The following is a 27,168-nucleotide window of genomic DNA, read 5'->3' on the forward strand; positions in this document are numbered from 1 at the left end:
TGTTTTGTGAATAATTTTAAACGTCTATATTTCAGTGTGATACAGTTAGAAGAAAAAAAAACATTATTCTTTTTTTTTTTTTTTTCATAAATTAATAAGAAACATATATCTTTGAAGTTCCTTAATCATCCATATAACTGAAGAATGACAGGTAGTCCTATAATTTATTCAGGAGCATCTGGTTCACTACATACTCCAGATGTCCCTGAATACATTCAGCTAATATTATTTTAGATGCAGCACTGATAAAATGCATTTAAGACATTGTGCTAATCTTACCTTCTTGAATACTCAAAGGCACGTAAAGCTCTGGCAGATCGGCAGAAAGATCTAGAGTTAAAAACTCAGCAGCTGGAGATGAAACTGAGCACCAAGATCGAGGAAGACATCAAGAAAGCACGCAGGAAATCCACACAGGCAGGTCGGTGGCATCATCAAGACCCTGGCTTGGTCTTTAAGCCTTTCAACTGTCATTTTCAATAGCATCCTTATATCTAACTCATTGTCATGGGGCCAGTGGGCATGGCCCATCTTTGTCATCTTCCACTTCACCTTAAAGTACCTGTAGCTCAACTGGTGAAGTATGTGAAGCCTAATGCTAACAATGCCAAGATAACAAATGCTCATAAATTGGGTACTTTAAATTAACTTTAATTCGCTTTAAATAGAAGCGTCTTCCAAATAAATAAATTTAATCTTTGGAGATGAATCTTTTAGGAAAATGTGGCCATTACCTTTTTAGGTACTGCAGTTCTAAGAAAATATAGATACACCAATACTAAGAGAAAAATGCAGGGTCAAATATAGTTTTAGTGCGTGGGAACATGTGCGAGAGAGAGAAAACCTAAAAGACATTGGTGAATGATTTGTAGGATTACAGTCCAGATGGATGACATCACACAGTCTGATGAGGTTAAAAGCAAGCTGTGACTGAGAACATATGGCTTGTTAGGTGAAATGCAGTATTTTTGAAAGAGAGATCTTAGAGTCTCAGACTCTGTTGTTATTAAAAGTCAGATGTGTAATATCTGTTCCTCTAGCAGTATCAAACAAAATAACCCCTTAGTCATGTACTTGCCTGAAACATGTTTTAAATGCCAAAGAAATAGCTTAGGAAGAAATTATGCAGCTAGAAGAATGCTTCTGTCGTTCCTACAAGAAAATACATCTTTTGGTGCAATCTAGTGTTACTGGCAGTAAGTTACAAACATGCCTTTGGTACTTTGCTCCTAGTCATCTATTAATGGTTATTTGAATGAGAGCATGACAATATGCTATAACACGTTACACCTTCTGTATCCTCAGGGGATGACCTTATGCGATGTGTTGACCTCTATAATCAGTCCCAGTCCAAGTGGTTTGAAGAGATGGTTACCACAAGTCTGGTAAGCCTGAGATTCACTGAGCAACTGCAGGCATTTATGGATAAACGGGTGTGTTATGTTATTAAACACTATAGAATATGTAGGGGATAATGTACAGTCAGATGCTCATTATTGCAAATTATTACACATCTGTCTGGAATACTTCGTGATTGGTCAGTTTCTGCAGTCAAATATTTTGTATAATGACCGCTAAACTAAAATTTTGTGTTGTTCAAGGTGTTGTCACCAGAGCTGCATAGCGGGCTTACATAGAAAAGGATTTGTCGAAACTGCACAAATTACTTGTGTCTTAGTAAGAGTTGGTTGAAAATTATAGAAAGATCAGTAATGTTTTGCATTGAATGCCATAATATTTAAGTCCTTTTTTTACTATCAATCTCCACTTTCCCTTCCACATTCTTCTTCTTGTGTTTTTGGTGATTCACATTCTTTGTGCATATCACCACCTACTGGGCAGGGAAGAGATTTATAGTAAAAAAGTACTTAAATATTGATCTGTTCCCTATCTGTCACTCACTCGACGTTGTGTCGATGTAGTGACACTAGGGGTCACTCTTGGGAGCCCCAAACACCTCTGCTTTTTTGAAAAAAGGCCAATGAGAATTGGCGAGTGGAATTTGCATGCCACTCCCCCGGACATACGGGTATAAAAGGAGCTGGTATGCAACCACTCATTCAGATTTTCCCTTCGGAGCCGAGCGGTTGTATTCAGTGCACTGAATTCAATTCCCTCCAAAGACGCACCTCAAAACTGCTGGATTTACACTGCATTTCAGTGGCTTCTCCCCCTCTGCACCCATGGAGTGCAGAGAACACCCCTGGGCACTTCAGCAGAGCGAAAATAAGAGAGTATATTCTAAAAGAGTATATTTTCATTCACAAAAAGAGTGGCACACACGGAACGTCTTTTTAAAGATGCCTTTCCGTTTGTGTGTTATTCCTGGTTGCGGTTGTTATCTCTCCACTTCTGACGGCCATGATCACTGTCTTACGTGTCTGGGCACTGCCCACGTGGAGACATCATTCGTGGATGAGTCATGTCCTCATTGCGAGAACATGTCCATGGCAACGTTGCGGTCGTGGCTTGCTTTCCTAAGAAAGCAAGCCACCCCAGCGGCTCCCCGCACCGGGCCTTCTACCAACGGGTTTGAGGCTGCATCGGTTAGCACTGGGGGCAATTTGAGGACATCAATGGGACCACCTCCGCCGGGTTTCCCCCCACGGACCTCCTATTCCCTAGCACGCTCGCTTGCCCCGATCGGGCTCTCGCACGAGACCGCTGGCTCGTCTCAGCGTGAGTTCGACTTCTCGTTCGGAGCTCGGGAAGACGATGAGTTAGCGAGCGCAGCATCGGAGAGTGGGCTCGTCCAGTCTGACACAGAGGCTTCGGCTGGGCCTCCTCCTTCGGGAACAGTCGCCCAGTCTCACGCCGATGGGTTATGTTGGACATGCTTTCCCGGGTGGCCACGAGCATTGGGCTAGAGTGGAACCCTCCACTCTCCCCTGAACCCTCATGGCTCGATGATTGGTTCCTGGGCTCACTTGTGGAGGGGGGGGACAGCCGCCCCTCCAGCCTCTCCTGCAGGAAGGAAAGCACCGATCCGACTGCGCATCACTGGGGGTCTTCGTGTCAGGAAGAACACCACTCTTTCACTTTTCCCCTCCCTTGAGGTGAGGATGTGTGCTCTTGACTCCCAGTCATGTTCACAGACTGTGATCCCTGGATGACTTTCCTCCTTAGCCCTCTGGCAGTTGAGTATGTGGAGAAACTCGGCCCAGTACGTGCGCTAATGAGACCCTGTACTGAGGTAGGTGCTCCACATGTGCTGGTTCCCCCAAGGCGACCCCATGTGATATCTTCCACAAAATCATTTCCCTGTCGGTAAATTGCGTCTTCCTTGGGCAGAGGCCCCTCTGCCCCGGTCGCCATGCTCTGTAGAAACTCCTCTCCCTTCAGGTAGGACCTACTATGGGACCTCTCCACATGACATACTTCTGACAAGACTCGGTAAGACCATGTGACGCATTCCACTTAAAACACCCCCCCCCCCCCTTCTTTTTGGGTGGGGTGTGGTCCCCGCGGTGTCTTCCCCTTGGGAGGGACACCCCCTGACGCAGACACTTATGGCTCCCAGTTGGTTAACAAATTCCACTCTTTTTGGGGAGAAAAGAGAAGAAAAGTGGCCTCGGCTGGGCTAGCCTGTCCCTATCGTTGGGCAGTCGACTTGTTCCTGTAGGACCGTTCGACGCTTATAAGAGCGTTGGGGGAGGTTACGTGACGGCCTGGTGCACTGGCTACGAGGCACACAGCGGTCTGCCCGTCACACACCACCAGTTCATGTAACACAGTTCAGATAGTTGTGGCATTTTGTATAGGGACCCCTAGTGTCACTACATCGACACAACGTCGAGTGAGTGACAGATAGGGAACGTCATGGTTACTTTCGTAACCTCCGTTCCCTGATGGAGGGAAGGAGATGTTGTGTCCCTCTTGCCACAATGCTGAACTACCTGCTGAAATGGCCGGGACCTTGTCTCGGCTCCTCAGCACAAAACCTGAATGAGTGGTTGCATGCCAGCTCCTTTTATACCCGTATGTCTGGGGAGTGGCATGCAAATTCCACTCGCCAATTCTCATTGGCCTTTTTAAAAAAAAAAAGCAGAGTTGTTTGGGGCTCGCATGAGTGACCCCTAGTGTCACTACATCGACACAATGTCTCATTCTCTCCATCAGGGAACGGAGGTTACGAAAGTAACCATGACGTTTTTCACCCACACCTATCATATTGCTTTTGAAGATTTCATCCATAAGACTGGAGTCTTATAGATTACATTTATGTTGCCTTTATTGGCATTTTGTAGCTTCAAATTTTTGGTATCTATTCACTTGCATTGTGAGGACCTACAGAGCTGAAATATTCTTCTAAAAATCATAATTTGTGTTCTGCAGAAGAAAGTAAGTAACACGCCTAGGATTGCATGAGGGTGAGTAAATGATGATTTTTTTGTTTTAGGTGAACTTTCCCTTTAAACATAATTGGTGTGATAACGTGCATGTAAACGCACTGGGATCGGTGTTACTGCTTTTTTATGCTACCTAGTTTCAAATTACTGATAAATAATTAAATGACTTAAAAAGAAATTTAAATAATAACTTTATCCTCTGTCTTTACATGGAAACAAAAAGCACATTCTTAATGTACATAAACATTTTTAACACACATTAACTGAATTCTGAAGGATGAAGCTCGTCCCTTTTTATCTAAAGCAGCCTCTAGTTCCACCTCATGAAATTCTAGCAGTGCAAAGCTTACAAATTAACAATGTAATTTATTTTGGTGGGCCGAAAAAAGAACATGTTGGCAGAGCAAGTACAAATCGGAACTACTTGCTTGATTGCTCAAGGAGAGAAAAAAAAACTTACTGTGTAGCCCTGAACCTCATTCCTGACTGGTGACTTTTTCCCCGAAAACCCCAGGAGCTTGAGAGGCTGGAGGTGGAGCGGGTGGAGATGATCAGACAGCACCTGTGTCAATACACAACACTACGACACGAGACAGACATGTTCAACCAAGGCGTGAGTTAAACCAACTCTATTCACGCTCAGTTTTTAAGGCTGACCTAGATTGATGCAGATCATGAGTAAAGACAACCTGCATTTGTATGTCCAGACCATAGAGCCAGTGGACAAACTGCTTCGGGATGTAGACCCTGCCAGGGATCGAGAGCTATGGGTGAAGGAATATAAGACAGGGGAGGTGAGACCAGTGGACATGGAGATCTAATACCATGAAGACCAGACTCATACCATTGCACTGGGACACTGTAGCTTCTCCAGGGTCTCCCAACAACCAGTGAACATTGGTTTGGGAGGACTCATTCCTTAATGCATTCACTGACTGGAAGAGAGTGGCTGCTTTAGAGAGATGCTACTATGCAGCAGGTTGGATGAAGAGAAAGAGCGCCCTCTATATGTCCTGGTGTGACCTTTTATGGTTTGGTTTGAGGTTTTGATTGCTCAAAAACCCTCTGCCGCCTTCCCTTTTTAAACAAGCTATTGTAAGAGTAAAGAATTTTTTTTTTTTTTTTTTTTAAACCTATAGTGTAGGACAATCACGTCTTGAAAGTAACAACCAAGAGGAGGGCAGATAAAGAACCAAGTGTTTTCTTTCACTTGACTTGCAGTTCCTGATAATTGTAGTTTTGGATACAATAACCTTCCCACAAATTTGATTGAAGGTGTGGTGAGACAAGGCATCAAAAGTTGTCTAGGGAAAATAACAAGAATCTGTTAATATATTTCACTCAGGAGATCAGATGCATTAAATTATACATAAGGTAAAAAAGTACTTATAGATAAATACTGCTGTTGTAAAATGCATTTAACTATAACAGCTGATTTTACAGTAAATGCTAGCTGAACATGGCCTATTATTACCCTTAAAGTCAATGTGAGACACTGTTTGCAAACTTTTTTACTTCCATATTGTGATGTATTTCTGAGTAAAAGAGGATATTTAACAAGAAAAAATGTAGGACAGGACTTGACTATATCCATCAGGAATTTATTGGATCATGAAAAGTGGCGATACATACCATAATGGTGTCAAGTGGTTGGAAGGGAAGTGGTTGTGACGTCAGCTAAAAACACAACCATCTTGCACAACAAGGAACCAGAAACATGCATCAACAAAGTAAATACGGTTAATTTTCATTTATGTTGACTTTATGAAAAAGTATGCAACTACGTTTTATACAGGATACACAAAAGACAAGGAAAAATCCAAAACATCTTCTTAATATTCATTTTATTATTATTATTATTACAGAGAAAAAAATAAAAAATCTAGGTAGCCAGTTTTGAAGACTGGCTAGTATTGTTTTTATTCATATGAGTATTGTTTATTGTCCATAGTTCATAACTTTACAGATACTCATAGTCTTTGTCTCAAAGCAAAAAGACTCCACACTACACTGTAATGGACTCAGGGATAACATTACTTAGATACACAGTCCATTAACAACAAGGGCACAATACCATGAGAGGATTTTTTATTGTTTGTTTGGAGATTTTTTAAATTTATATATATATATATATATATATATATATATATATATATATATATATATATATATATATATATATACAGTAGACTCAAACTTTTTGTTATTTTTGGAGTCCAGTTTTATTTTTCCCAAAGGATTTACTGAAGGACAGAACAGAACAAAAGCATCTGCTTAACACTGGCAAACTGTGTATAGTGAAAGAGGTACAGATAATATAATGAAGTTATTTTGCACAGTGCTTATTTTTATATCAAATCAATTAACACCTTTTTTTTTTTTTTAAACTGTCTTCAAGTTCTTTTAAATGGATTTCATTCTTTGTTAGAATTTGCAAAGCAGTCATGTTAAGCCTTTAACTGTTCCCTGTTACTGATGTACATGTTCAGCATTAAACATGCAAAGTGCAAGTAATTCAATCACTCACAAAAATAAAATAATGTAAATGAAGAATACCTGGTGAATATCATCAATTTATTAGGTTTTATATAATATAAATGACATTAAATTTAACGTTTAACTGAATTGGATTTATTGTTTATTTATGTAGTTGTCATCAGTTGGTATCTCAATAAATACAAAACTAATACAAACATAACACCATTTGAGCAAGGGAATTACACAGTGCAGTGTATTTATTATCAATACATTTCTAATTATTTGACACATTATTTCTATATATTCTGGAGGTAAAGTTTATTTAACTTCAAAGTGTATGTGAACTTGTGACAGAAGATTGTATGTATCCTATTTCTTGTTGTGTGCATAACTGAAGCTGGTTGCCATTTCGATGACTATAAATATCTCTTGGGGGCTTGCTTAAAAAAATCTATGAAATATTCAATCCTTACAATATGAAACTATCAAAAGAGTATAATCAAGAATATTATGGCAACATTACATAAAGTTATATGAATTTCTTGATGAAGTATTAAAATAGTAAGGTCACACTGGCAATAGACAATATAATACTGAACATAGATACTTGTAGTGATAAAATGATTTATATGTTTATGATTCTTTTTTATCTCAAGAAAACTGGATCTAAGATAGTGTCTCCATTTTGGATTCCAGAAGACTGACAAACCTCTTATGATTCTAATCAATCATCAGTTTCTTGATTGAATTCAAATATGTGGGAATGAGAGAGCTGACGGACTCTTCATCGTCTGCAATGATCTTCTCACCTCTGCCCTCCGACCCTACAGAACTGGGTGATCTTATGAGCCCTGGTAAGGGAGTGCAGTATCCCTGCAATTAAAAAAACAAAACAATGGATATCAGCTCCACCGATCACACAGAAGACCAGAGCTTCTTTAACTGAAACAATACTGAAGAAGGATATGCTTCTCAATAAAGACAACCTCTCTATCCAAATAGTCTAGAAACAATCTGTATGTATTACAGAGTATATTGTAATAGATGCAGTGGCCCCACAAACTATGTATAAATGTCATAGCATTAGATAACAAGATTTCAAACCAAGTAGCATGTACTTTAAAGAAAGATACTGAAGCACTTTTCAAGTAAAATATTTCATAAAGTTGCTGTTGAAGTTTGGTTAGTTGTGGATACAACATTAGATATTAGTTTCAAATGAAGTTTAAACAGATGTCTGGTTGAAAATATCCAGAGTTAACCCATCATGGTTTACACAGACTCACAGATAAGTAGCCCTTGCCGAAGCTGCCCCTGTTCTTCGTCCTGATTTTGGTGAGAGCAGATTCAGCTATGTCAGCACGCTCCTCTGCATCATCCAGCTCATGAACAGTCTTCCTGTACTTGGTCAGGTTCACATTAGCCTGCTCCTCCTGTGTAAGACAAAGACAGGAAAACAAAAGGGATGTGTTTGTAGAAAAGAGAAACATACCATGCTAAAAAGACCAGTTAAGACCAGGATGCATGGTTTATGCTGGTTAGGTGCTGGTTTAAATTAGAGGCTGACCGATAGTGGATTTTGCCGATACCATTAACTAAGGTGGTGGGAAAGGCCGTTAAGTGATTAATCTGCAAATAGGTTTTTAAATTGATGTATAGAATGAAAAAATAAAAAAAAACTTAAACTTTCCTTACTATGACGGGTACAGACATAGAGGTCACAGGAGTCCAAACTGAATAAAATCCAAGATACAGCTTATTGTTCAACCAAAATCACAATAATAAACAGAAAAATGAAGATGTGGCACATAACGTGGGACTTTTATCTGTAAACAAACTCAAAACATAAAGGGGACTCTTATTTTGTAATGTCGGAGAGTTGGCTCTGTTACAGTGCTCTATTTTAAGTATTAACCAAATTAAGCTTTTCATAGCCTGTGTAATCACCAGATCAAGGATTTTGTGTATAATCTATTTTAACAGATGAGGTTTATGAAAATGAAAGGAGACTGAGGCTGTTCTAAACATTCTGCCTAACATCTACTTTTGTGTTCCACTGAAAGAAAGTCACATGAGATTGAAACAATATGAGAGTAAATGATCACAGAATTTACACTTTTGGGTAAACTATCCCTTTAAGAAGTCTGAAGGTAGTGCTGACACACCAGCATCCAAAACATACCATACGATGATGACCAGCAATGTTGGTCTTTTCAGCACATGTATCTTACCGCCTCCTCTACTTGTCTCTTGTAAGCTTTCATTTTAATCTGGAGTCTCTCCACTAGATCCTGCATCCTCTGCTGGTTCTTCTGGTCCTCCTCCGTCTGGAAGAGAAGCTCCTTCAGACGCCGCTCATTCTTCCGCAGGGTCTTAACCGTCTCAGCGTGCCTTTTCTGCTCCGTGTCCAAGTCTAGCTCCAGCTCTTTCACCTGCATATACCACACAAATCCACACAGGGCAAAAGGTGTCAAATTATTCAACACATAAAGATCTGGCATCATAGATCCAGTGTGATGCTGTTTACCCTGCCCTCCAGCTTTTGAATGATCTTCTTGCCTCCTTTCATGGCCAGCTGCTCAGCTTCATCCAGTCTGGTGGTCATGTCCTTTATCTGAGCCTCCAGTCCCTTCTTGACTCGCTCTAGGTGCATGGTGTGCTCCTGCTCCACTCGCAGCTCCTCTACCACACGTGCTGTCTACAGAGAAACACATAATTCAGTGACCAGTCAGTACACCTCCTATGCTCCCACCATCTCCAGCAGGTCAAAACTATTAAATAATTTATCAATGGCTTTCACACAATCTTACACTTTAACACGGAATCAACACATCTGAAGCCAATTTCAATAAATATCAGGTTTTTAAGGTGGTGTAGGTGATGTTGGCAAAATTTCACTAACTTGCACCAGACTTAGCCATTGAATTAGACAGTCCTCCCTCTCTTAAATCCAGACCTCCAAAGACACATCAGAAAATTTGAATTCTCCAGAGAGCAGAGAGTGCCTCAAAGTCTTCTGACTGGCTAAACAAAAGTGTCCTTCAGCAAGATATATTTTTGTTGTTAACCCTTAAACTCTGGTGCATTTTTGGGCTGCTGTCTACAATTTTTCATACTTAAATTTAAAACCTTACATTCACACAGACTGTGGACTAATTGCAAATTTAAAAAAAAAAAAATAAAATAAAAATAAAGGATCGAATTTTTCAGAAAACCCACAAGTAAAAAAAAATAAAATAAAATAAAAAAGATTCAGAGTATTCATAAATTATATTGTGTGTGAACAATCTTATGATGAACACAGGTTTTTTTTATTTTATTTTTTTTTATTTATTTTTTTTGTACTAAATTTGTAAGCATGTAATTCTGGTTTTTACATTTTACATTTTTACATGAACAATTCTGTTCATTTCCCTGCAAAAAAAGTCTTCTCATTCCACTAGATGGCAGCAAGTACTAGGAAAAATAATTTTTCCTCTATCACCTTCCATCACAATATGCAGATCTGAAATGTAGATGGCACTCTAACACATCTCAGCCCTCACAGATGTGCTTGTCCATAGACATTCAGTCTAATTTTCAGTTCATGCAGTTCTAGAAGCTCAGTCAAGGTGTCATTATAAACCTGAGATTCTCCCCTTTGTGAGGATACATCACAGGAGATATAAGCTCAAAGACAAGTAAAAAATTGCTTATTTTGTAGAAAATTGCCTATGGTAAGAGCAGATATATAGTTTGTGGCTATTTGGGGATTACAGCAGCAGCGATCGCCACATAAAAGAGATGTTTGTATTTTAGTCTTTTAAAAATCTTTACAACTGTGGTACTAAGGCAACAAAATACACTATACAGTCGCATTCATGAGAATGAGAGCTTTTATTTGATATATGACTTGTCTATTTAAGTGCTATGTGAAATACTTTTATATTTCATATTATTATTTCTACCCCATTACCTCTAGGTGGCGCTTATTTGCAACACATATATTTTCAGGCGTTATTTTGTTATGTTATGTAAGTAAATGCAAAAGTGATGGTGTTCTATGACATTTCAGATTCTAAGCTTTCAAATTATACCACATATGCCAGACTTATTTATCCAGGGACGTTAAGCATAAACTTATTTTGCGACATAGCGTCCCCCTGTGAACTCGCCGGCAGTTACATAGAGTTAAAGGGGAGAGCCTCATGCTTTCATATAGACCAGTGTGATTTCTCAGTACACCTATTTTGGTGATACTAATAATGTAGTAGAGACATTTTCTGTGTGCTTTTCTATAAAATCCATGCTAATGGCACCTTTACTGTGAGAATCTAACACTTTCCCAATCTAAAAAAATGCTTTGGGTCTATATTGTACCTCACTGGCAACCTTCTTGGCCTTGTCATTGGCTGCCCTCAGTTCACTTTGTAGTTCCTCATGCTCCTGTGTGAGCTGCTGGAGATCTACTTCCAGTTTTCTCTTTCCACTGGATACAGACTGAAACTGCAAAGAAGAGATAGGGGGGAAAAAATCTATTTTCAGTTAAATAAGCTCCCAAATAGCCAGGTCCACTATAGCATTCCTAAAAAAATTTAATGACTCAGAATATTGACAAAATTAAGTTGGTAAGTTTAAATTTTTTACATAAAATGCCAATTAATTAATCGAAATAATCACAATTAATCGCATATATAAATAAACTCAGCAAAAAAATAAACATCCTCTCACTTTCATCTGCTTTTATTTTCAGCAAACTTAACATATGTAAATATTTGTATGAACATAAAAAGTTTCAACAACTAAGATATAAACTGAACAAGTTTCACAGACATGTGAATAACAGAAATGGAATAATGTGTCCCTGAACAAAGTGGGGTCAAAATCAAAAGTAACAGTCAGTATCTGGTGTTGCCACCAGCTGCATTAAGTACTGCAGTGCATCTCCTCCTCATGGACTGCACCAGATTTGCCAATTCTTGCTGTGAGATTTTACCCCACTCTTCCACCAAGGCACTTGCAAGTTCCCGGACATTTCTGGGGTGAATGGCCCTAGCCCTCACCCTCCAATCCAACAGGTCCCAGACTTGCTCAATGGGATTGAGATCCGGGCTCTTCGCTGGCCATGGCAGAACACTGACATTCCTGTCTTGCAGGAAATCACACACAGAATGAGCAGTATGGCTGGTGGCATTGTCATGCTGGTGGGTCATGTCAGGATGAGCCTGCAGGAAGGGTACCACATGAGGGAGGAGGATGTCTTCCCTGTAACACACAGCATTGAGATTGCCTGCAATGACAACAAGCTCAGTCCGATGATGCTGTGACACACCGCCCCAGACCATGATTTGCATGCCACTCCCCCGGACATACAGGTATAAAAGGAGCTGGTATGCAACCACTCATTCAGATTTTCTCTTCGGAGCCAAACGGTCATGCTCATTCAGCTGAATACTACTGTTCATTCACCTCTGCTGGATCTGACGGCGCATTCCAGCGGCTTCTCCCTCCTCTGCACTGGTGCACTGCAGAGAACGCCCCTGGGCGCTTCGGCAGAAAAACTAGAAAGTATATTTTCTGAAAGAGCTTTTTCCCCTCTAAAAGAGTATATATTTCTCTAAAAGAACGCACACACAGAACGTCTTTTTAAAGACGCGTCTTTTTAAAGATGACTTTCCGATTGTGTGTTATTCCTGGTTGCGGTCATTATCTCTCAACTTCTGATGGTCATGATCGCTGTCTTTCATGTCTGGGCGTGACCCAAATGGAGGCAGCGTTTGTGAATGGTTCATGTTCTCACTGCGAGAACATGATAATGGCAACGTTGCGGTCGCGGCTTGCTTTCTGGCGCGGACGCCCTAAGCTCCCGTCCAAGCCCTGTAGGCTCACATCGTCCCTGATGGCTAAAGCCTACAGTGCTGCTGGACAAGCCACCTCTGCCCTGCACGCCATGGCTCTCCTGCAGGTCCACCAAGCCAAGGTGCTGAAAGAACTGCACGAGGGTAGTTCCGCCCCAGATCTGATGCAGGAACTGCGCTCGGTGACCGACCTCGCTCTCCGAGCGGCGAAGGTCACGGCGCGGTCTCTCGGGCGGACTATGGCCACACTAGTGGTCCAGGAGCGCCACCTTTGGCTCAACCTGGTCGAGATGGGCGAGGCCGACAAGACACGATTCCTTGCTGCCCCAATTTCCCAGGCGGGCCTATTCGGCGACACCGTCAAGGACTTTGCCCTGCAGTTCTCTGCGGTGAAGCAGCAGACGGAGGCAATCCAGCACATCCTGTCCTGGCACGGCTCAAGATCCCACACCCCGTCTGCTCGTCGCCAAGGGCGTCCCCCTGCGGTGACTGCACCGGCTCCGCCGCAGCCCGCCCCTTCGGCCCGGCCCCGGTGTGGAGCCCACCGCAGGAAGCCGACGCCACCCGTCTCACATCCGGCGCTGAAGAACCATGGAGGTCCTCGAAGCGCCCCTGAGATGGGCTACCCAGGGACGAGGGAACCCACTCACGTGGAGCTGGTAAGAATACCACTCCATCCCCCAGTGGAGGGCCAGGTGGAAAATCTTTTGTTGCCTTTTTGTTTGATTTCGCCGCATGCCCAAGTGGCTGCGGTACCCAACAGTTCAGCAAAAGAGCGACTTCCTTCCTCCCTGGGTCACATACCCGGTGTGTACGGTCGTCACCACGACTACCGTCCACGGACTTTTTCTTGTAGGATTGGCACTCCAGCGGTGGCCTTTCCGCCCCTGAGCACCCAGCTGTGGCACACAGCCGCCCCCAATGTGGAAGGTATCTCTTTTCTCGGATTGAAGTTGGACTCAGTCTCCTTGACGGCACGCCTTACAAACGAGTGCACCCAGTTGGTGCTGGCCTGTTTGAAGGCATTCAAACAGAGAACAGTGGTTCCACTGAAACTTTTTCAGAGGCTCCTGGGGCATATGGCGTCCTCGGCAGTGGCCACCCCGCTCGGGTTGATGCAAATGAGGCCGCTTCAGCACTGGCTCCAGACTCGAGTACCGAGATGGGCATGGCGCCACGGGACACATCGCGAGGCCATCACGCCGGTCTGTCACCGTCTTTTCAGCCCTTGGACCGACCTCTCGTTTCTACGGCAGGTGATCCTTTAGAACTGGTCTCCAGGTGCGTCGTGGTCACGACAGATGCCTCCAAAACGGGCTGGGGCGCTGTTTGCAACGGGCATGCAGCCGCCGGCCTCTGGACGGGCCCGTGACTGCATTGGCACATCAACTGCCTCGAGTTGTTGACAATTCTGCTTGCCCTGCGGAGGTTCCGGCCGTTGATCCAGGGCAAACACGTGTTAGTTCAGACAGACAGCACGGCAACGGTAGCATATGTGAACTGCCATGGCGGTCTGCACTCTCGTTGTATGTCACAACCTGTCCGCCATCTCCTCCTCTGGAGTCAGCAGCACTTCAAGTTGCTGCGAGCCACTCACATCCCGGGCAACCTCAACACTACAGTGGACGCGCTGTCACGGCAGGTTACCCTCAGGGGAGAGTGGAGACTCCACCCTCAGGTGGTCCAGCTGATTTGGAGTCGATTCGGACAGGCATAGGTGGACCTGTTCGCCTCCCAAGAATCCTCCCACTGCCCGCTCTGGTACGCCCTCACCGAGGCTCCCCTCGGCATAGACGCGCTGGCACACAGCTGGCCCCCTGGCCTACGCAAAGTGAGCCTGCTTGCACAGACCCTGTGGAGGCTTTCCCCTTCCACCTTGAAGGTGTACGTTGCCACCATAGCAGCACACCACGACGCATTCGACAGTAAGTCCTTAGGGAAGCACAACCTGATCATCAGGTTCCGAAGAGGTGCCAGGAGGCTGAATTCCTCCAGTCCTCATGGGACCTCTCTGTAGTTCTTCAGGGTCTACAGAGAGCCCCCTTTGAACATTATATTTGCCCTCTGGAATTGATTTTCAAGGGATTTTTTTTAACCTTTATGTGGACATTTTGTCTAACCATACTAACACAGCATGTGGGCCCATTTATCTCAAATACTTGTAAAACTGAATAAAGTAACTGAATTAATTCTCAATCTGAACAATGTTGTTAATTATAAAATCAAATGAACAAAAGTAGCTGTAAATAATGTACAAGATAATAATTTGCTGGTCTCTACATTAGAATATACAGTTCTCTACTGTTTACCATCATGGCACTGTAGATTTTGTTGTAATGTCTATTTAAAATTTTGGAGTTGTTGTTCAACAACACTTGCCTCAGAGACAGTAGGCTTGGTGAAGAAAGGTCAGTAGTATCTGTACCTGGTTGTCAAGCTCACTGTATTTCTCAGAGGTCTCTTGCACCTCTGTCTCCAGGGCCTTGCGGCTTCTCTCTACGGCCTCCAGTGAGGCGCGACTCTCTTCCCCTTCAGTAACCAGCAGGGTGCAGCGGCGCTCAAGAAGTGTCTGCTCCTCTCTCAGCTCCTCCTGCACACGCGCCTCCTCCTCCAGCTGTACTTGCAGGTCCTGCAGGAGAAAGAGCAAAAGAAGGTACTTAAGGTGAAGCGTTTTTATTTTTTTCTCCTATTCTAGCTGAACATTCTTGGGTTAATTTCCCCAAAAATGTAATCACTGTGGCTCTGTGGCATTATCAAAACATTGCTCTGTTTGTTTGAGCATCCAGACCAACCAAACATAGCAAGTTATCCTGCAGTATGCTTCCACTACCATGCAGAACAGTGGCAATATGTGTGAACCTTCATTTGTTGCTGCATCTTCTTCACAGTCTTCATTAGCTCTGCGTTGCTCTTGTTCAGTTGGTCCACCTGCACTTCCAGCTCATTCAGATCACTCTCCATCTTCTTTTTCAGACGGGCTGCTTCAGTACGGGCCTTTACCTCCACATCCAGACTGGCCTGCAGGGACTCTAAAGCCCTCTGGTGGCTCTTTCTAAAAGAAGAAAAAAAAAAAATTATATATATATATATATATATATATATACACACACATGACACATTTATTTGCTTCCGTTTCATTGCAGTGTATTACCTGAGTTGGACATTTTGGATAAGTTAATGGTTACAATATGGAATCTGACAGATTTAGAATGCATAATGAACATGTGCATGTTGCAGGAACGAAAAGATGCAAGATAAAGTTACTTACCAAAAGGGTTATCCCATTTTAGTTAAAAGGCAGGAAAAAAGGAAAAATATTACAGTTAAAGAACTGAAATGTAAAAAGCACAATGTGGTTTAGAGGCAGAAGACAATTTGAGAGGTATATTCAGAAGAGACATTTAAGCATTTGTTTTTCTTAAAGTTGCTATAAGCAATTTTAGCTGTTTTGCTAACCTCTGCGAGATTTAGCCATACCAAGGAAAATGTATTGTGGTATTAAAAAAAAAAAAAAAATAAAAAAATAAAAATAAAAAAAAAACACTTACAGCACCTTTAAGCATTTAGACCACAACTAGGACCACAAATAGCAACAGATAATTTCAATTCAAGAGTACCTGGCGGCCTCAAACTCCTCTTCTTTCTCCTGTAGTCTGCGCTCCATGTCTGCTTTAGCCTGAGACAGCTCCAACTGAAGACGCAGAACTTTTGTCTCCTCAGCCTACAGTAAACAGAGAAACTCTAAAGGATAGTATTCATAACTAAAGAGGCAGCTTTCCTTGAACAATTTGTTGACAACTAGGAGACATGGAGAATGGTGAAATTAAATGTTGGCTATAAATGGTGAAATATATGCACAGAAGACAAAACTAAATAGATAGGTAAAGTCTGTCGATACAAACTTGTCTGAAAGGTTAAACTAGTTTAAAAACTTTGATGGTCATACAGACATTTCAGTTGAATGGATGATTGGATGGATGGAAAAGAAAGAGTGATAGAACAAATTAAGGGCCTTTTGTGGCTTTGTTTACATTTGAATTTTTTTGACAGTTAGAGATGGAATTCACAAACATTCCATTGGCTCATTTGAACATTCTATCAATGTAAGTCTATTTGGATTTTTCTCAAATTTGATAGCCTGCAACAGGAAAACTGTAAGTTCAATCAGTTAGAAAAAAGTCTTTCTAGCAAGTCAGTCCACTGTCGGCCATCTTTGAAACGCTCTCGGGAGGCTATTTCCAGTCATGCCAGTGCAGCTCCTATCTACCTGAATGGAGAAAGACCAAAATCTCAAAAACTATTGGTCAAGATTATGATCAAAGAACATATTTTAAATCAGCAATAAAATCTGACAATACTGGAATCACAATTGTGATTCTTTACCTCAGATTAAGAAAAAAAAAAAATAATAATAATAATAATAATAATTGCATGCGCATTCTAGAGTTGATTGACAGGTGATGTCTGTATCTAAAAGGTGATTGGCTCTTTTAACTGTAGGCGAGACTTCCTTTCTACATCCGTTTACTGTTGGGCACTCAGAGCTCCGTGGTTAAGCATTCTAATTTCTCCCATTCATTTTAAAAGAAGTGGCCCATCTCTGCTAAATAATCTCTGGTTAAAATAGTCATAGCACATTACAGCCTGATTTATACTATGGAAGATGCCAACCTTTTTCTCCTGGTTGAACTAAAGCACCCTAAGCAAATGAAGCCGGTGTTTATAATACACATGACGTTTTAAAATTAGTTAGTTGAGGGTGATGTCACAGTGTTTAACGTACTGTTCCAGCCATGGAAATAATGCCAATAATGCAGGTTTTTCTCTCCATGGACCGCTGCTTTTAGTGCTGTATCGCTTCTTTGCTTTATTAAACTTGTCACAGAGCCACTTTTGCCAACATGTTATTTGATCTGAGTTCATTAAAACTCCAATCTCTCTCCACACATTTGTTGTGGCCACGCTGTCTTTGTGGAGTTTGTGCTGAGAATCATATAAAAAAGTATATTTCTGCACAGTCTCTCAGAGACTGGCTTCAAAGTTATCCATTTTAACAACAGTAACCAGTAATCAACTCCTCAGCTGGCACGCACGATTGTAAATAAAAAAAGTCACATCCAAAACACACCCATGATTACTTTAAACCAATCATCAATGCTCTTCAACCAGCCTAGTTGTCCTAGGTCAAGAATGAATCCTGAACTTTCAATCAGTTCCAGTCAATGGGAGATTTTCATTTTTTCTGGTTTTAGAAGAAGAAATTTACCATAAAAGAATACTGAAGATACCATGAATTAATCACTCTATACTTCACGCCTAGAGCTTCAAACTGATATCTTATGTCATGAGTCAAAATGGGTTCCTTCTTGCATTAAAAAAAAAGTGGCAGGGAGATCCACAATCTGGTTGTAGGCAGAGCAGAATTAGACTAAACCCTCCTTCATTCTAGAACATCATCCATCAACACCACCACCAGCTACTCTAATCAGCCCTGTCAGCTCAGTGGTCCTCCATCTCCATCCATCAGCCCACACAAAGCCACAGTCAGGTCACAGAGGTCAACTCACCCATTTCTTTTTCTCTAAACAAAAAGCTCTATAGGTTTATTTTTCATCAACTTGGGTCTCAAACTTGACCTAGAATGTGAACACTTTTTTCATTGAAAACAAGACAGCTTGACAGGATTCTGTCATTTGCTCTCCAAGACTTGCCAGTGCACTTCCAGGTGATAAATGCTGACCCCTTTGGCTGTCGGGAAATGTGTAACAATTAGCAGTTCTACTTTTTTAGGTTGCACCGGTCAGCCCTGAGACACTAATTCCCTAAATGTCAGGATGCAGTAGTTTAAATAGTAACTCCAATCTTCTCCAGTTCAATATATTGTCTTGGTGGGCGTTTTCCTCTTTATCACATATTATAATTGTATAATGCTTTCTAAATACTTGGTCAGTTGAAAGATAGTCCTGATAAAACCAAATGTGCAAAAGAGCCAAAAATAGTCATAAATGAAGACTCTATGGCTGAATTTCACGAAGAAATGACCTGGTCATATTTCAGCCCAAAATTAAAAGAAAAAAATATTTGTCAAGAAAAACCTGTCCATTTTTGGTAAGTTTTTACTCATATAAAAAGTTTTACTCTTAAAGATATTAACAGTAATTTTTAAACATATGTACAAAATCATGAGCACTCACAAGGGATGAAGGCTCCAGTCATATCAGTAACCTTATAAAAGCTGTTTTATTCTACGTGGAGAGGGATAGAATCAAATGTTTTAGAATCACATGACCAGCAGAATACTACGGGTACTTGGTTAATCTGAGTAACTGCCCTGGACACTTGTTGGACACTTTCACTCATGGATTACATTAATCATGGCTGACTGTGAATAGTGAATTTCTACAATGGCATCAGTAACTGAAAACTGTTGATTTTGAATGATGCTGCATCCATGCCCCTACGAGTCAGTGTAAGTCCAAGACCACATCCATAAAAAATTACTGAGTGCACATTTAAGATTCATATATTGCAATTACATTTTCATGCAGTTCCAAATGATTTGCACAAATACTGAATGTTTTCACACTCCCATCTGCCTTCTTTATGAGCGTATTGCAGAATATTTATGAACGTATTTATTATAATGAAATTCTGTGTGAATCGTACATAAAACCACCCTTGTGTAACCTGTTTTATTTAACTCCTCGTGCTTTATAAATACGGCCCAATACATTTAAATAATACATTTTTTTTTCTTTTTTTTTTCATTACAGTAGACTACCGTGAATCGGGTGAGGAGGTAATTGTCTTAATTGTCTCACAAATAATGTTGAAATGTAAAAAGTTGTAATAGTCCTAAAAAATAGGCAACATTTTCTATAAACAAATAATAATTTCTTATTATTTGTTTTCTTTTGATTTTGGGGTGAAATACATTAATGTTTTTTTTTTTTTTTTTTTTTACATTTTTGTGAGATTCAGCCCTAAGTATCAAGTGTAATGATTTTCTCCACACCTCTAATGCTGCCTCAGACTCCTCCAGTGATGCCTGCAGCTCTTCTTTCTCCATCTCGATTTTCTTCTTCATTTTCTGAAGCTCATGGACACTCTTGCCCCCATCTGAGAGCTGGTCTGTAAGATCAGCAATCTCCTCTGAAATACAACAGCACAACATCAAACGTTACAAAATGAGGTGAGACTACTGAATATAGAACTTATTACTTTTAAGTGAACTTCCATAGTAACAAGTTTTGTAGTGAAACACTCTGAGCTTTTTGGTGCAGCTATTGTGATCTGGTAGCTGTGTCTTTAAGGTACCTTCATTCTCTGTAGTCCTTTATTGAGTCAGCTTGTTTCTGTTGGACAACATATTTCAACTAATTATGGTGCAGTCTTAAAACCGCAGCCATACAAACAAAGCCCATAATGAAAGATTAAAACATTCTGCAGTCACAGGCCCACATTACGCTGGCTAAGCTGTACTGTAATTTGTGTTTATATGAGTTTGTATAAAGTTTTCACGGGCTGTCACACGTGCACCTTCACAAAAGATTTTAAATAAACAAATATTCTATAATTATGACATAGTGATAGCACATTTCAATCACGCATGGCGAGTGGTGGTTTTTATTCTGTATAAATGCCACTCTAAGTGTCAGTGTTACCCTGGAAGGCCTTGTTCTCCCTGCGCAGAGCCTCGCCCTGCTCCACTGCCTCCTCGTAGGTCGTTTTGAGCTTGAAGAGCTCGGTGGCGTGCTGTCTGCTCTCTTTCTGACAGCTCTCCACTTCTACAACCAGCTCCTCGCACTTCTGCCTCCAGTCACTCAACTGCTTGTCAAGCATCCTTTGTTTTTTATCCAGCACTGCTGCCACATTATTCGCCTAGAGAGGAACACAGAACAATTTCACAATTATCTTGACAAATAGACCAAAAGGCTGTCCAGAAAATCTGATTGCATGTCAACACCACTTAAATTTGATTGCTTGCCAGTTATTTGGATAACAGAAACTATATTGACCATTTAGCCATTGACGTGGATGTTAAAGGTGCTGTAGGCAATTATTATTTTTATTATTTATTTATGTGTCTGTGTTATGTCTCTGTTATCTGACAGATATCACTGACATAGGTGTCTTGGCAGTCAGGTTTGCTGACATTGGGTTTGCGCACATATCTTAGGAGGGCGGGGTTTTGAAGAGAGGGTGTGTGGTTAAAGGGATGTCTGCGGTCTAAATCAGTGGCTTACTGTAGTCTTGTAGAAGAACAAGCAAAACGTCTGAAATCACTTACAGCAGGTGTTTAATAAGATTGCAAGATGTTATTTTTCTCGAACACAGGGCCAGCAGCATCCAAAAGAATTGTATGGCAGAATATATAGTTTTTGTAGATACTGTAATGTTTACATTGTATTAAAGTTTTAAGAGTCCCTCTTTGAGATATGAACCGATGACTGTATGCATCTGTTACATGCTCATACCTTCTCCAGATCCACACAAAGCTCCTCCACTTCTCCCTGCAGTCTCTGTTTGGCTTTCTCCAGACTGGAGCATTTGGCCTGGGTGGCCTCCACTGCCTCCTCGGCCTCTTGCAGTCGAGCAGTCAGCTTTTTCCTGCAACAGAGCAACATTAAATGCATGCTCATTTCTGAAGGTAGTGAATGTCTAAGGTCTAAAAAGTCTTGGTACACTTAAGCGTAGCGCACACTTGAAGACTGAAGCTTGTTGCCCTTTCATATTTTAAGTCTGTGACAAGAAGCCCCAGATCATAGCTTGCATTAACTTGCAGTGTGTGCCTGTTGCCTAGTCGCAAATACTATGCTAACAATTTCAAACTGGTTTCAAGTATAGCCTACCAGTTGCCAGGTGTGTGCGTTGTCTGGAATAGTGAGGGAGTAGTAATGAGCAACAACCAATAAAAACTGCAAGAGGAGGGCGAGGGCTAAAAAAACATATTGGGGGAAGAAAATCAGACTGCTGCCCACGTCTAGGATAGAGAATGATCTTAGCTGTGTCCAAATTATTGTACTTTCAAAGTACATTGACTTGAATTTACTTTTCAACCATTAATAAAGTATAGTACATTCTTTAAGGATACAGGTATACTACATCCAGGAATGTGGATATTGTCCTTTGATCAGTATCAACCTTTACAGAAACATTAGAGAAATAATCACTATTGGTTAGCAAATTTTAATTGTTAGTTGGCAGACTTTTTACATGACATGTAAGCATAATGCAACTGAAAACATCACACATATTTTAGACACAGTATATATATATATATATATATATATATATATATATATATATATATATATATATATATATATACACATATAGTCAGACAGACAGACAGATAGACAGATAGATAGATATAAAGTATATGGACTTCACATGCTATTTATATTTTATGTGAAGGAGTATATTTTTTTAATTCGTTTTTCAACATTTTACCGAAAATCACATTACAGCTTTGTGATTTTAACTTTTTCTTTTGACATTTATTATACATTCTGTTACATGTTTGTTGTTTATATGCATAATTTGTACTATTTCCAAGTATTTACATTGAGATTACATAGATATGCATAACAAGCACTAAAACTCTCAGAACAGCGGCAGTTCAACGAGCGTCTCATAGACGTGTTTCAGTTTAACTGATTCTTAACCACATTCATGCTATGTGATTAGAATTAATGTTTCTTTTTACTCTTATATCAACAACTGATTGTAAAGAATAGAAAGGGTATTAAGACATTACAGACCTTATTCAATGTTTGGGCACGCATTAAACAAAGTCAAACCAAACTTTTGTGTATTGAATTCCTGGTCTGTAGAGCCATTTGCAGTTAAACGGAGAATGTTGTGAAAACAGTCTGTGGAAAAGTTGAACCAAAATCAGAGCTGACCTCGTTAAATGCAATGTAAATGTAACTACGGCATATCAGGCCTCAACTAAAGCAACGGTAACATCCGTGACAACTCCGAAACCCATTGCAGCCAAATAACGTATGTCATCTGGATACTGTTCGCTATACTGTCAATTCAGACATCCTACTCATTTGACATACTGCTTTTTGCATACTGTATAGTAGGAAGTGTGCATAATAAGACACAGGATTTGTACCTGACGCACGTGTTCTGTGATCAATTGTGTACAATGCGCACCAACATGACAGATAACAAGAAAGCGTGAGCAACCAATCACAGCCCTATCCCTACCCGCTACAATCCGAGGGCAGTTATTTGTTGATTTGAAAGATGTTACAGGAACAACAAAGCATGTTGTTTCAGTGACGTCCTACATGTCCTATTACATTAAGCACAAAGGGATGTATGAGTGTGTTCATGTGTACATGCCAATAATCAGGGTTGAGGAATAACGGAATACATGTAACGGGAATACGTATTTAAAATGCAAAATATAAGTAACTGTATTCCACTACAGTTACAATTTAAATCATTGATAATTAGAATACAGTTACATTCAAAAAATATTTCAATTACTGAAGAGATTACTTTGCATTTTATTGTCATTTGTTTCATTTAATATTTAGTCCTTTCAGATGGAAACATTTATACATATAAATGATGTGATTCAAAGTGCATTTGAACAGCGGTGAAACACTTTCTTATGATGTGTTACATTCATACGAGCAGACAGAGAAGTAAGTTTGAAGTAAGTTTAGAGCAGAAGAAATAGAAATAAACCTTGTGTAAATTGTCAGCTTTACGCTAAGCTAAAATGCTATTTCTAGCCATTTTAAATGCACGTTACCAGGCACAATCATATTTTTTATCAAGAAAATTCATGTTAGATCATAATTCCTTTTTTTCTAGTAAGACCTTTGATATTAGGGCAAAAATCATATTCTTGATAATAATTTTTGTATTGTTTTCCTGTAAAAATATCTAAAAAAAAGATAAAATTGATTTATCTTGTTTTAGAAACAACATTGCATAAGATATTTAGGTTTTTCAGAGAATGTATTTTTAACATGTGTATTTTTTCTTACTGTACTGGCAGAGTTTTTATAGTCAAAACAAGTGAAAAAAATCTACCAGTGCTGAAGAAGTAATCCAAAGTATTTAGAATATGTTACTGACCTTGAGTAATCTAACGGAATACGTTACAAATTACATTTTACAGCATGTATTCTGTAATCTGTAGTGGAATACATTTCAAAAGTAACCCTCCCAGCCCTGCCAATAATACATACTTGGCTTCTTCCAGTTCATCACTGTGCTGGATGGCATCAGCCTCATGGCGGCTCCTCCAGTGTGTGACGTCGCTGTTGAGTTTGGAGATGAGACGCTGCAATTCTTGTTTACTCTCCTGCTCCTCTTCCAGTTGTTCCTTTAACATTTCACACTCCTGCTGCACTGCTGCCATACTGCTGCTCAAGGCTGTTTTAGCCTGACAATACCCCACACAAACACAGCATGTCACATTTCTGCTATACTGTAGTTCTTATGCATAGACCTGTTGAATGCTGTTTTATACTTATTACTTTATCCCAATTCCAGTGTCTCTTTAACCATGGGCACTTATGGCCCTGTGGACTTTTAAACTCTGTTAGAAAACACTTTTTAAACTCACAGTTAGTTAGATAGCAGACGTCAACCAGCAGTCCACCCTCAAATAACACTTTACAATAAGGTTGTTTTCGTTAGCATTGGTTAACTATATTAGTTATATATTATAGGCCTATTATAACACTTTTAAAGCTCATACTGTATTAATCTTGGTTAAAGTTAATTTCAACATATACTAAGACATTTTTTAAATAAGGAATAATTCACCCAGAAATGAAAATTCTCTCATCATTTACTCACCCTCCCAGATGTGTATGACTTTCTTTCTTTTGCTGAAAACAAACAAAGATTTTTAGTAGAATATCTCAGCTCTGTAAGTCCTCACAATGCAAGTGAATGGTGGCCAGAACTTTGAAGCTCCAAAAGGCACATAAATGCAGAATTAAAGTAATCCTGTGGTTAAATGCATGTCTTCAGAAGTAAAATGAAAGTTGTGGGTGAGAAAGATATTAATTTTTAAGTCCTTTTTTACTATAAATTCTTCTCCCTGCCCAGTAGGTGGCGATATGCACAAAGAATGTGAATCGCCAAAAACAAAAGAATGAGAAAGTGAAAGTGGAGATTTACTATAAAAAGGACTTATATTTTGATCTGTTTCTCACCCACACCTATAATGTCACATCTGAAGACATGGATTTAACCACTGGAGTCATATGAATTACTTTTAGGCAGCCTTTATGTGCTTTTGGAGCTTCAAAATTTTGGCTTATTGAGAGGAATATTCTTCTAAAAATCTTTGTTTGTATTCAGTAGAAGAAAGAAAGTCATAGACATCTGGGATGGCATGAGGGTGAGATGATGAATTGATGAAATATTTTTTTTTTTTTTCATTTTTGAGTGAACTATTCCTTTAATGATTATGAACTGACATGAACTTTCAATGAAACATTTTTTTTTACAAATCAACAAACAAGACTATTAAATGCTGTAAAAAATATATATATATTGTATATAGTTAGTTCATGATACATAATGTATTTACTAATGTAAACAAATACAGCCTTTTTGTAAAGTGTTACCCAACTATTAAACCCACAACCTATTTTAGTGCTCTCTGTTTAGATCAAACTTGGTTCACATACTGTTGATATGAGTCATATTAATTATCCACACACCTTGACCTCTTCATCAAACTGTTTCTTGAGTTCGTCGTGTTGGGCCATCACCACGGTTTTGGATCGGCTCAGGTGACTGCCCTTGTTCTCCGCCTCCTCCATCTGTCTTGTGAGCTCATTATTTTCAGCTGCAGAAGCAAATTTGAATTAATTTTAAATCACTTTTAACATTGGCACAGCAGCTGTTGGCAGAATAAGTCTAACTAAAAGTGCTTAACCAGTGCAGCATAAAGATTAAAGGCCCATCAAATCAAAATTGGAGTTTAGTGGTTTTAGTCCATGTCTTTTAGCTTTGAGGTCATCTATACAAGTAATATTGTAAGTAAGAGTTCCAAGTATTAGTGTGCGAAGTGAAGTCAGCTTCATTTGTCTCACCCGTGAGTCTGTTCTTTGCTGCAGTGACCTCATTTAGAGCTTTCTGCAGGTCCTCATTCCTGGAGTTAGCCTCAGAGAGTAAGTCCTCTAGTTTCTTCAACTGTGTGTCAGTGGATGCCTAATGTTGCACATGATTATAAAGTATGACATTAGCTTTGATCAGTGGCCCTGCAGTCCAACCGTGTTGCCTGCTCATGTCACAAAAACCTAATGAAAAGCCTGAGATGACATCAAACAAAACAAGCAGAACATCCTACAACCATGATTAATGGAGGTTCGAGGTAAGGTCTCCATGGTAGTAATTTATTTCCTTGGCATAAATCAAATATGCAAACTGGATTCAAACTAGTCCTGTATTAGCTCTGCTGGGAAGAAAACCCCCAGCATATACTGCTGGTGTTTTGCTAGCTGGTTGGCGATTTGGTCTCCTTATCATACCAGCAACTTACAGTAGGCTTGGTTAAGTTTTTTTAATGCGATTTTTTAAGGTTCCTTTGTAAGAAGAACATTTCAAGAGAAGTCCCATTAAAAATCCTTTAAGATCTTATTTCCATGCTCTGAGCAGCATTTTACAGCAATTCAGCATCAGGAGAGCCTTCTCATTGTACATCTGCAACTATAATAACTCTCATGAGCGATTAAGTATGTTCGGCATAACAGACCTTGGCTTTCTGCAGGCTGTCGAGTGAAGCTGCCAGGTCATCCACCTCTAGCCTGAGGCTCTGCTTCTCTTTCTCCAGTTTGGCTCGAGTTCTCTGCAGGCCTTCGCACTGCTCTCCCAGTTCCGCCAGTGCATCACTGTGACGTTTCCTCAGTGCCGCTGTCACTGCCTCTGCTTGGACTGATGACTCCTCCAGCTCTCTCCTGAGCCTCTGCAGCTCTGCTTCACGCTTCTTATTCATCTCCATCTACACAGAGAAAGACAGACAGAGATTGCAAACCAAGTAAGTTGCCCTCTTTCTCTTTCTGTGAACACACTAATAGAATTTATTAGTAATAATAATAGAATTATATATATATATATATATATATATATATATATATTTTTTTTTTTTTTGCATTTTTGGGCATATACTATGTTAATGCCATGATATTTTAGACATGATAATACTGTATTAACATGGCAGCCCTATATTTTTCTTAAAAGTTTTCTTTGAGGCACCATGTAAATACCATGGTATATGAATATTGAAGTTATTCAGTACCATGGTAAATATAAATGATTCTCAACTGGTTTTGCTTCAGGACCGAAAATAATAACCCGACACAGTGCCAATTTGTTTATTATACAAAAGTATAGTGCTAGATAAATGACAAAAAGATTTTAAATTTAATTTTGAATTTTAGACATGTGGCATTTAACAAAACTAAATTTTCCATGGCAAATTTTATAGTTTTGAATTTCATAAATTAGAATTC

The 27,168-nt window shown here is 40.0% G+C and overlaps 2 protein-coding genes across 5 annotated transcripts in view; one reads left to right on the top strand and one right to left on the bottom strand.

Moving 5' to 3' along the window:
* Positions 1-6,902, top strand: part of LOC127427077 (growth arrest-specific protein 7-like) — a 65,021-nt gene extending 58,119 nt beyond the window's left edge. For 2 of the 4 annotated variants that reach the window (XM_051674430.1, XM_051674433.1), the window contains 4 exons: positions 298-421; positions 1,306-1,433; positions 4,864-4,962; positions 5,057-6,902. In XM_051674430.1, coding sequence (XP_051530390.1) covers positions 298-421; positions 1,306-1,433; positions 4,864-4,962; positions 5,057-5,170 — 465 coding nt within the window. In that variant the 3' untranslated portion in view covers positions 5,171-6,902. Of the gene's footprint in view, positions 1-297; positions 422-1,305; positions 1,434-4,335; positions 4,371-4,863; positions 4,963-5,056 lie in introns of those variants that run through there. The other 2 variants (XM_051674431.1, XM_051674432.1) reach the window with 2 other exon arrangements.
* Positions 6,481-27,168, bottom strand: part of LOC127427204 (myosin-16-like) — a 103,799-nt gene continuing 83,111 nt past the window's right edge. The window contains exons 11-25 of the mRNA XM_051674676.1: positions 26,412-26,657; positions 25,750-25,867; positions 25,375-25,502; positions 23,884-24,080; positions 21,142-21,274; positions 20,329-20,545; positions 19,680-19,816; positions 16,282-16,385; positions 15,524-15,716; positions 15,090-15,293; positions 11,187-11,312; positions 9,355-9,525; positions 9,059-9,259; positions 8,114-8,260; positions 6,481-7,700 (exon numbers count right to left, since the gene is read on the bottom strand). Coding sequence (XP_051530636.1) covers positions 7,548-7,700; positions 8,114-8,260; positions 9,059-9,259; positions 9,355-9,525; positions 11,187-11,312; positions 15,090-15,293; positions 15,524-15,716; positions 16,282-16,385; positions 19,680-19,816; positions 20,329-20,545; positions 21,142-21,274; positions 23,884-24,080; positions 25,375-25,502; positions 25,750-25,867; positions 26,412-26,657 — 2,475 coding nt within the window. The 3' untranslated portion in view covers positions 6,481-7,547. The remainder of the gene's footprint in view (positions 7,701-8,113; positions 8,261-9,058; positions 9,260-9,354; positions 9,526-11,186; positions 11,313-15,089; positions 15,294-15,523; positions 15,717-16,281; positions 16,386-19,679; positions 19,817-20,328; positions 20,546-21,141; positions 21,275-23,883; positions 24,081-25,374; positions 25,503-25,749; positions 25,868-26,411; positions 26,658-27,168) is intronic.

Source organism: Myxocyprinus asiaticus, chromosome 36 (genome assembly GCF_019703515.2).
Source record: "Myxocyprinus asiaticus isolate MX2 ecotype Aquarium Trade chromosome 36, UBuf_Myxa_2, whole genome shotgun sequence".
Classification (NCBI taxonomy): domain Eukaryota; kingdom Metazoa; phylum Chordata; class Actinopteri; order Cypriniformes; family Catostomidae; genus Myxocyprinus; species Myxocyprinus asiaticus.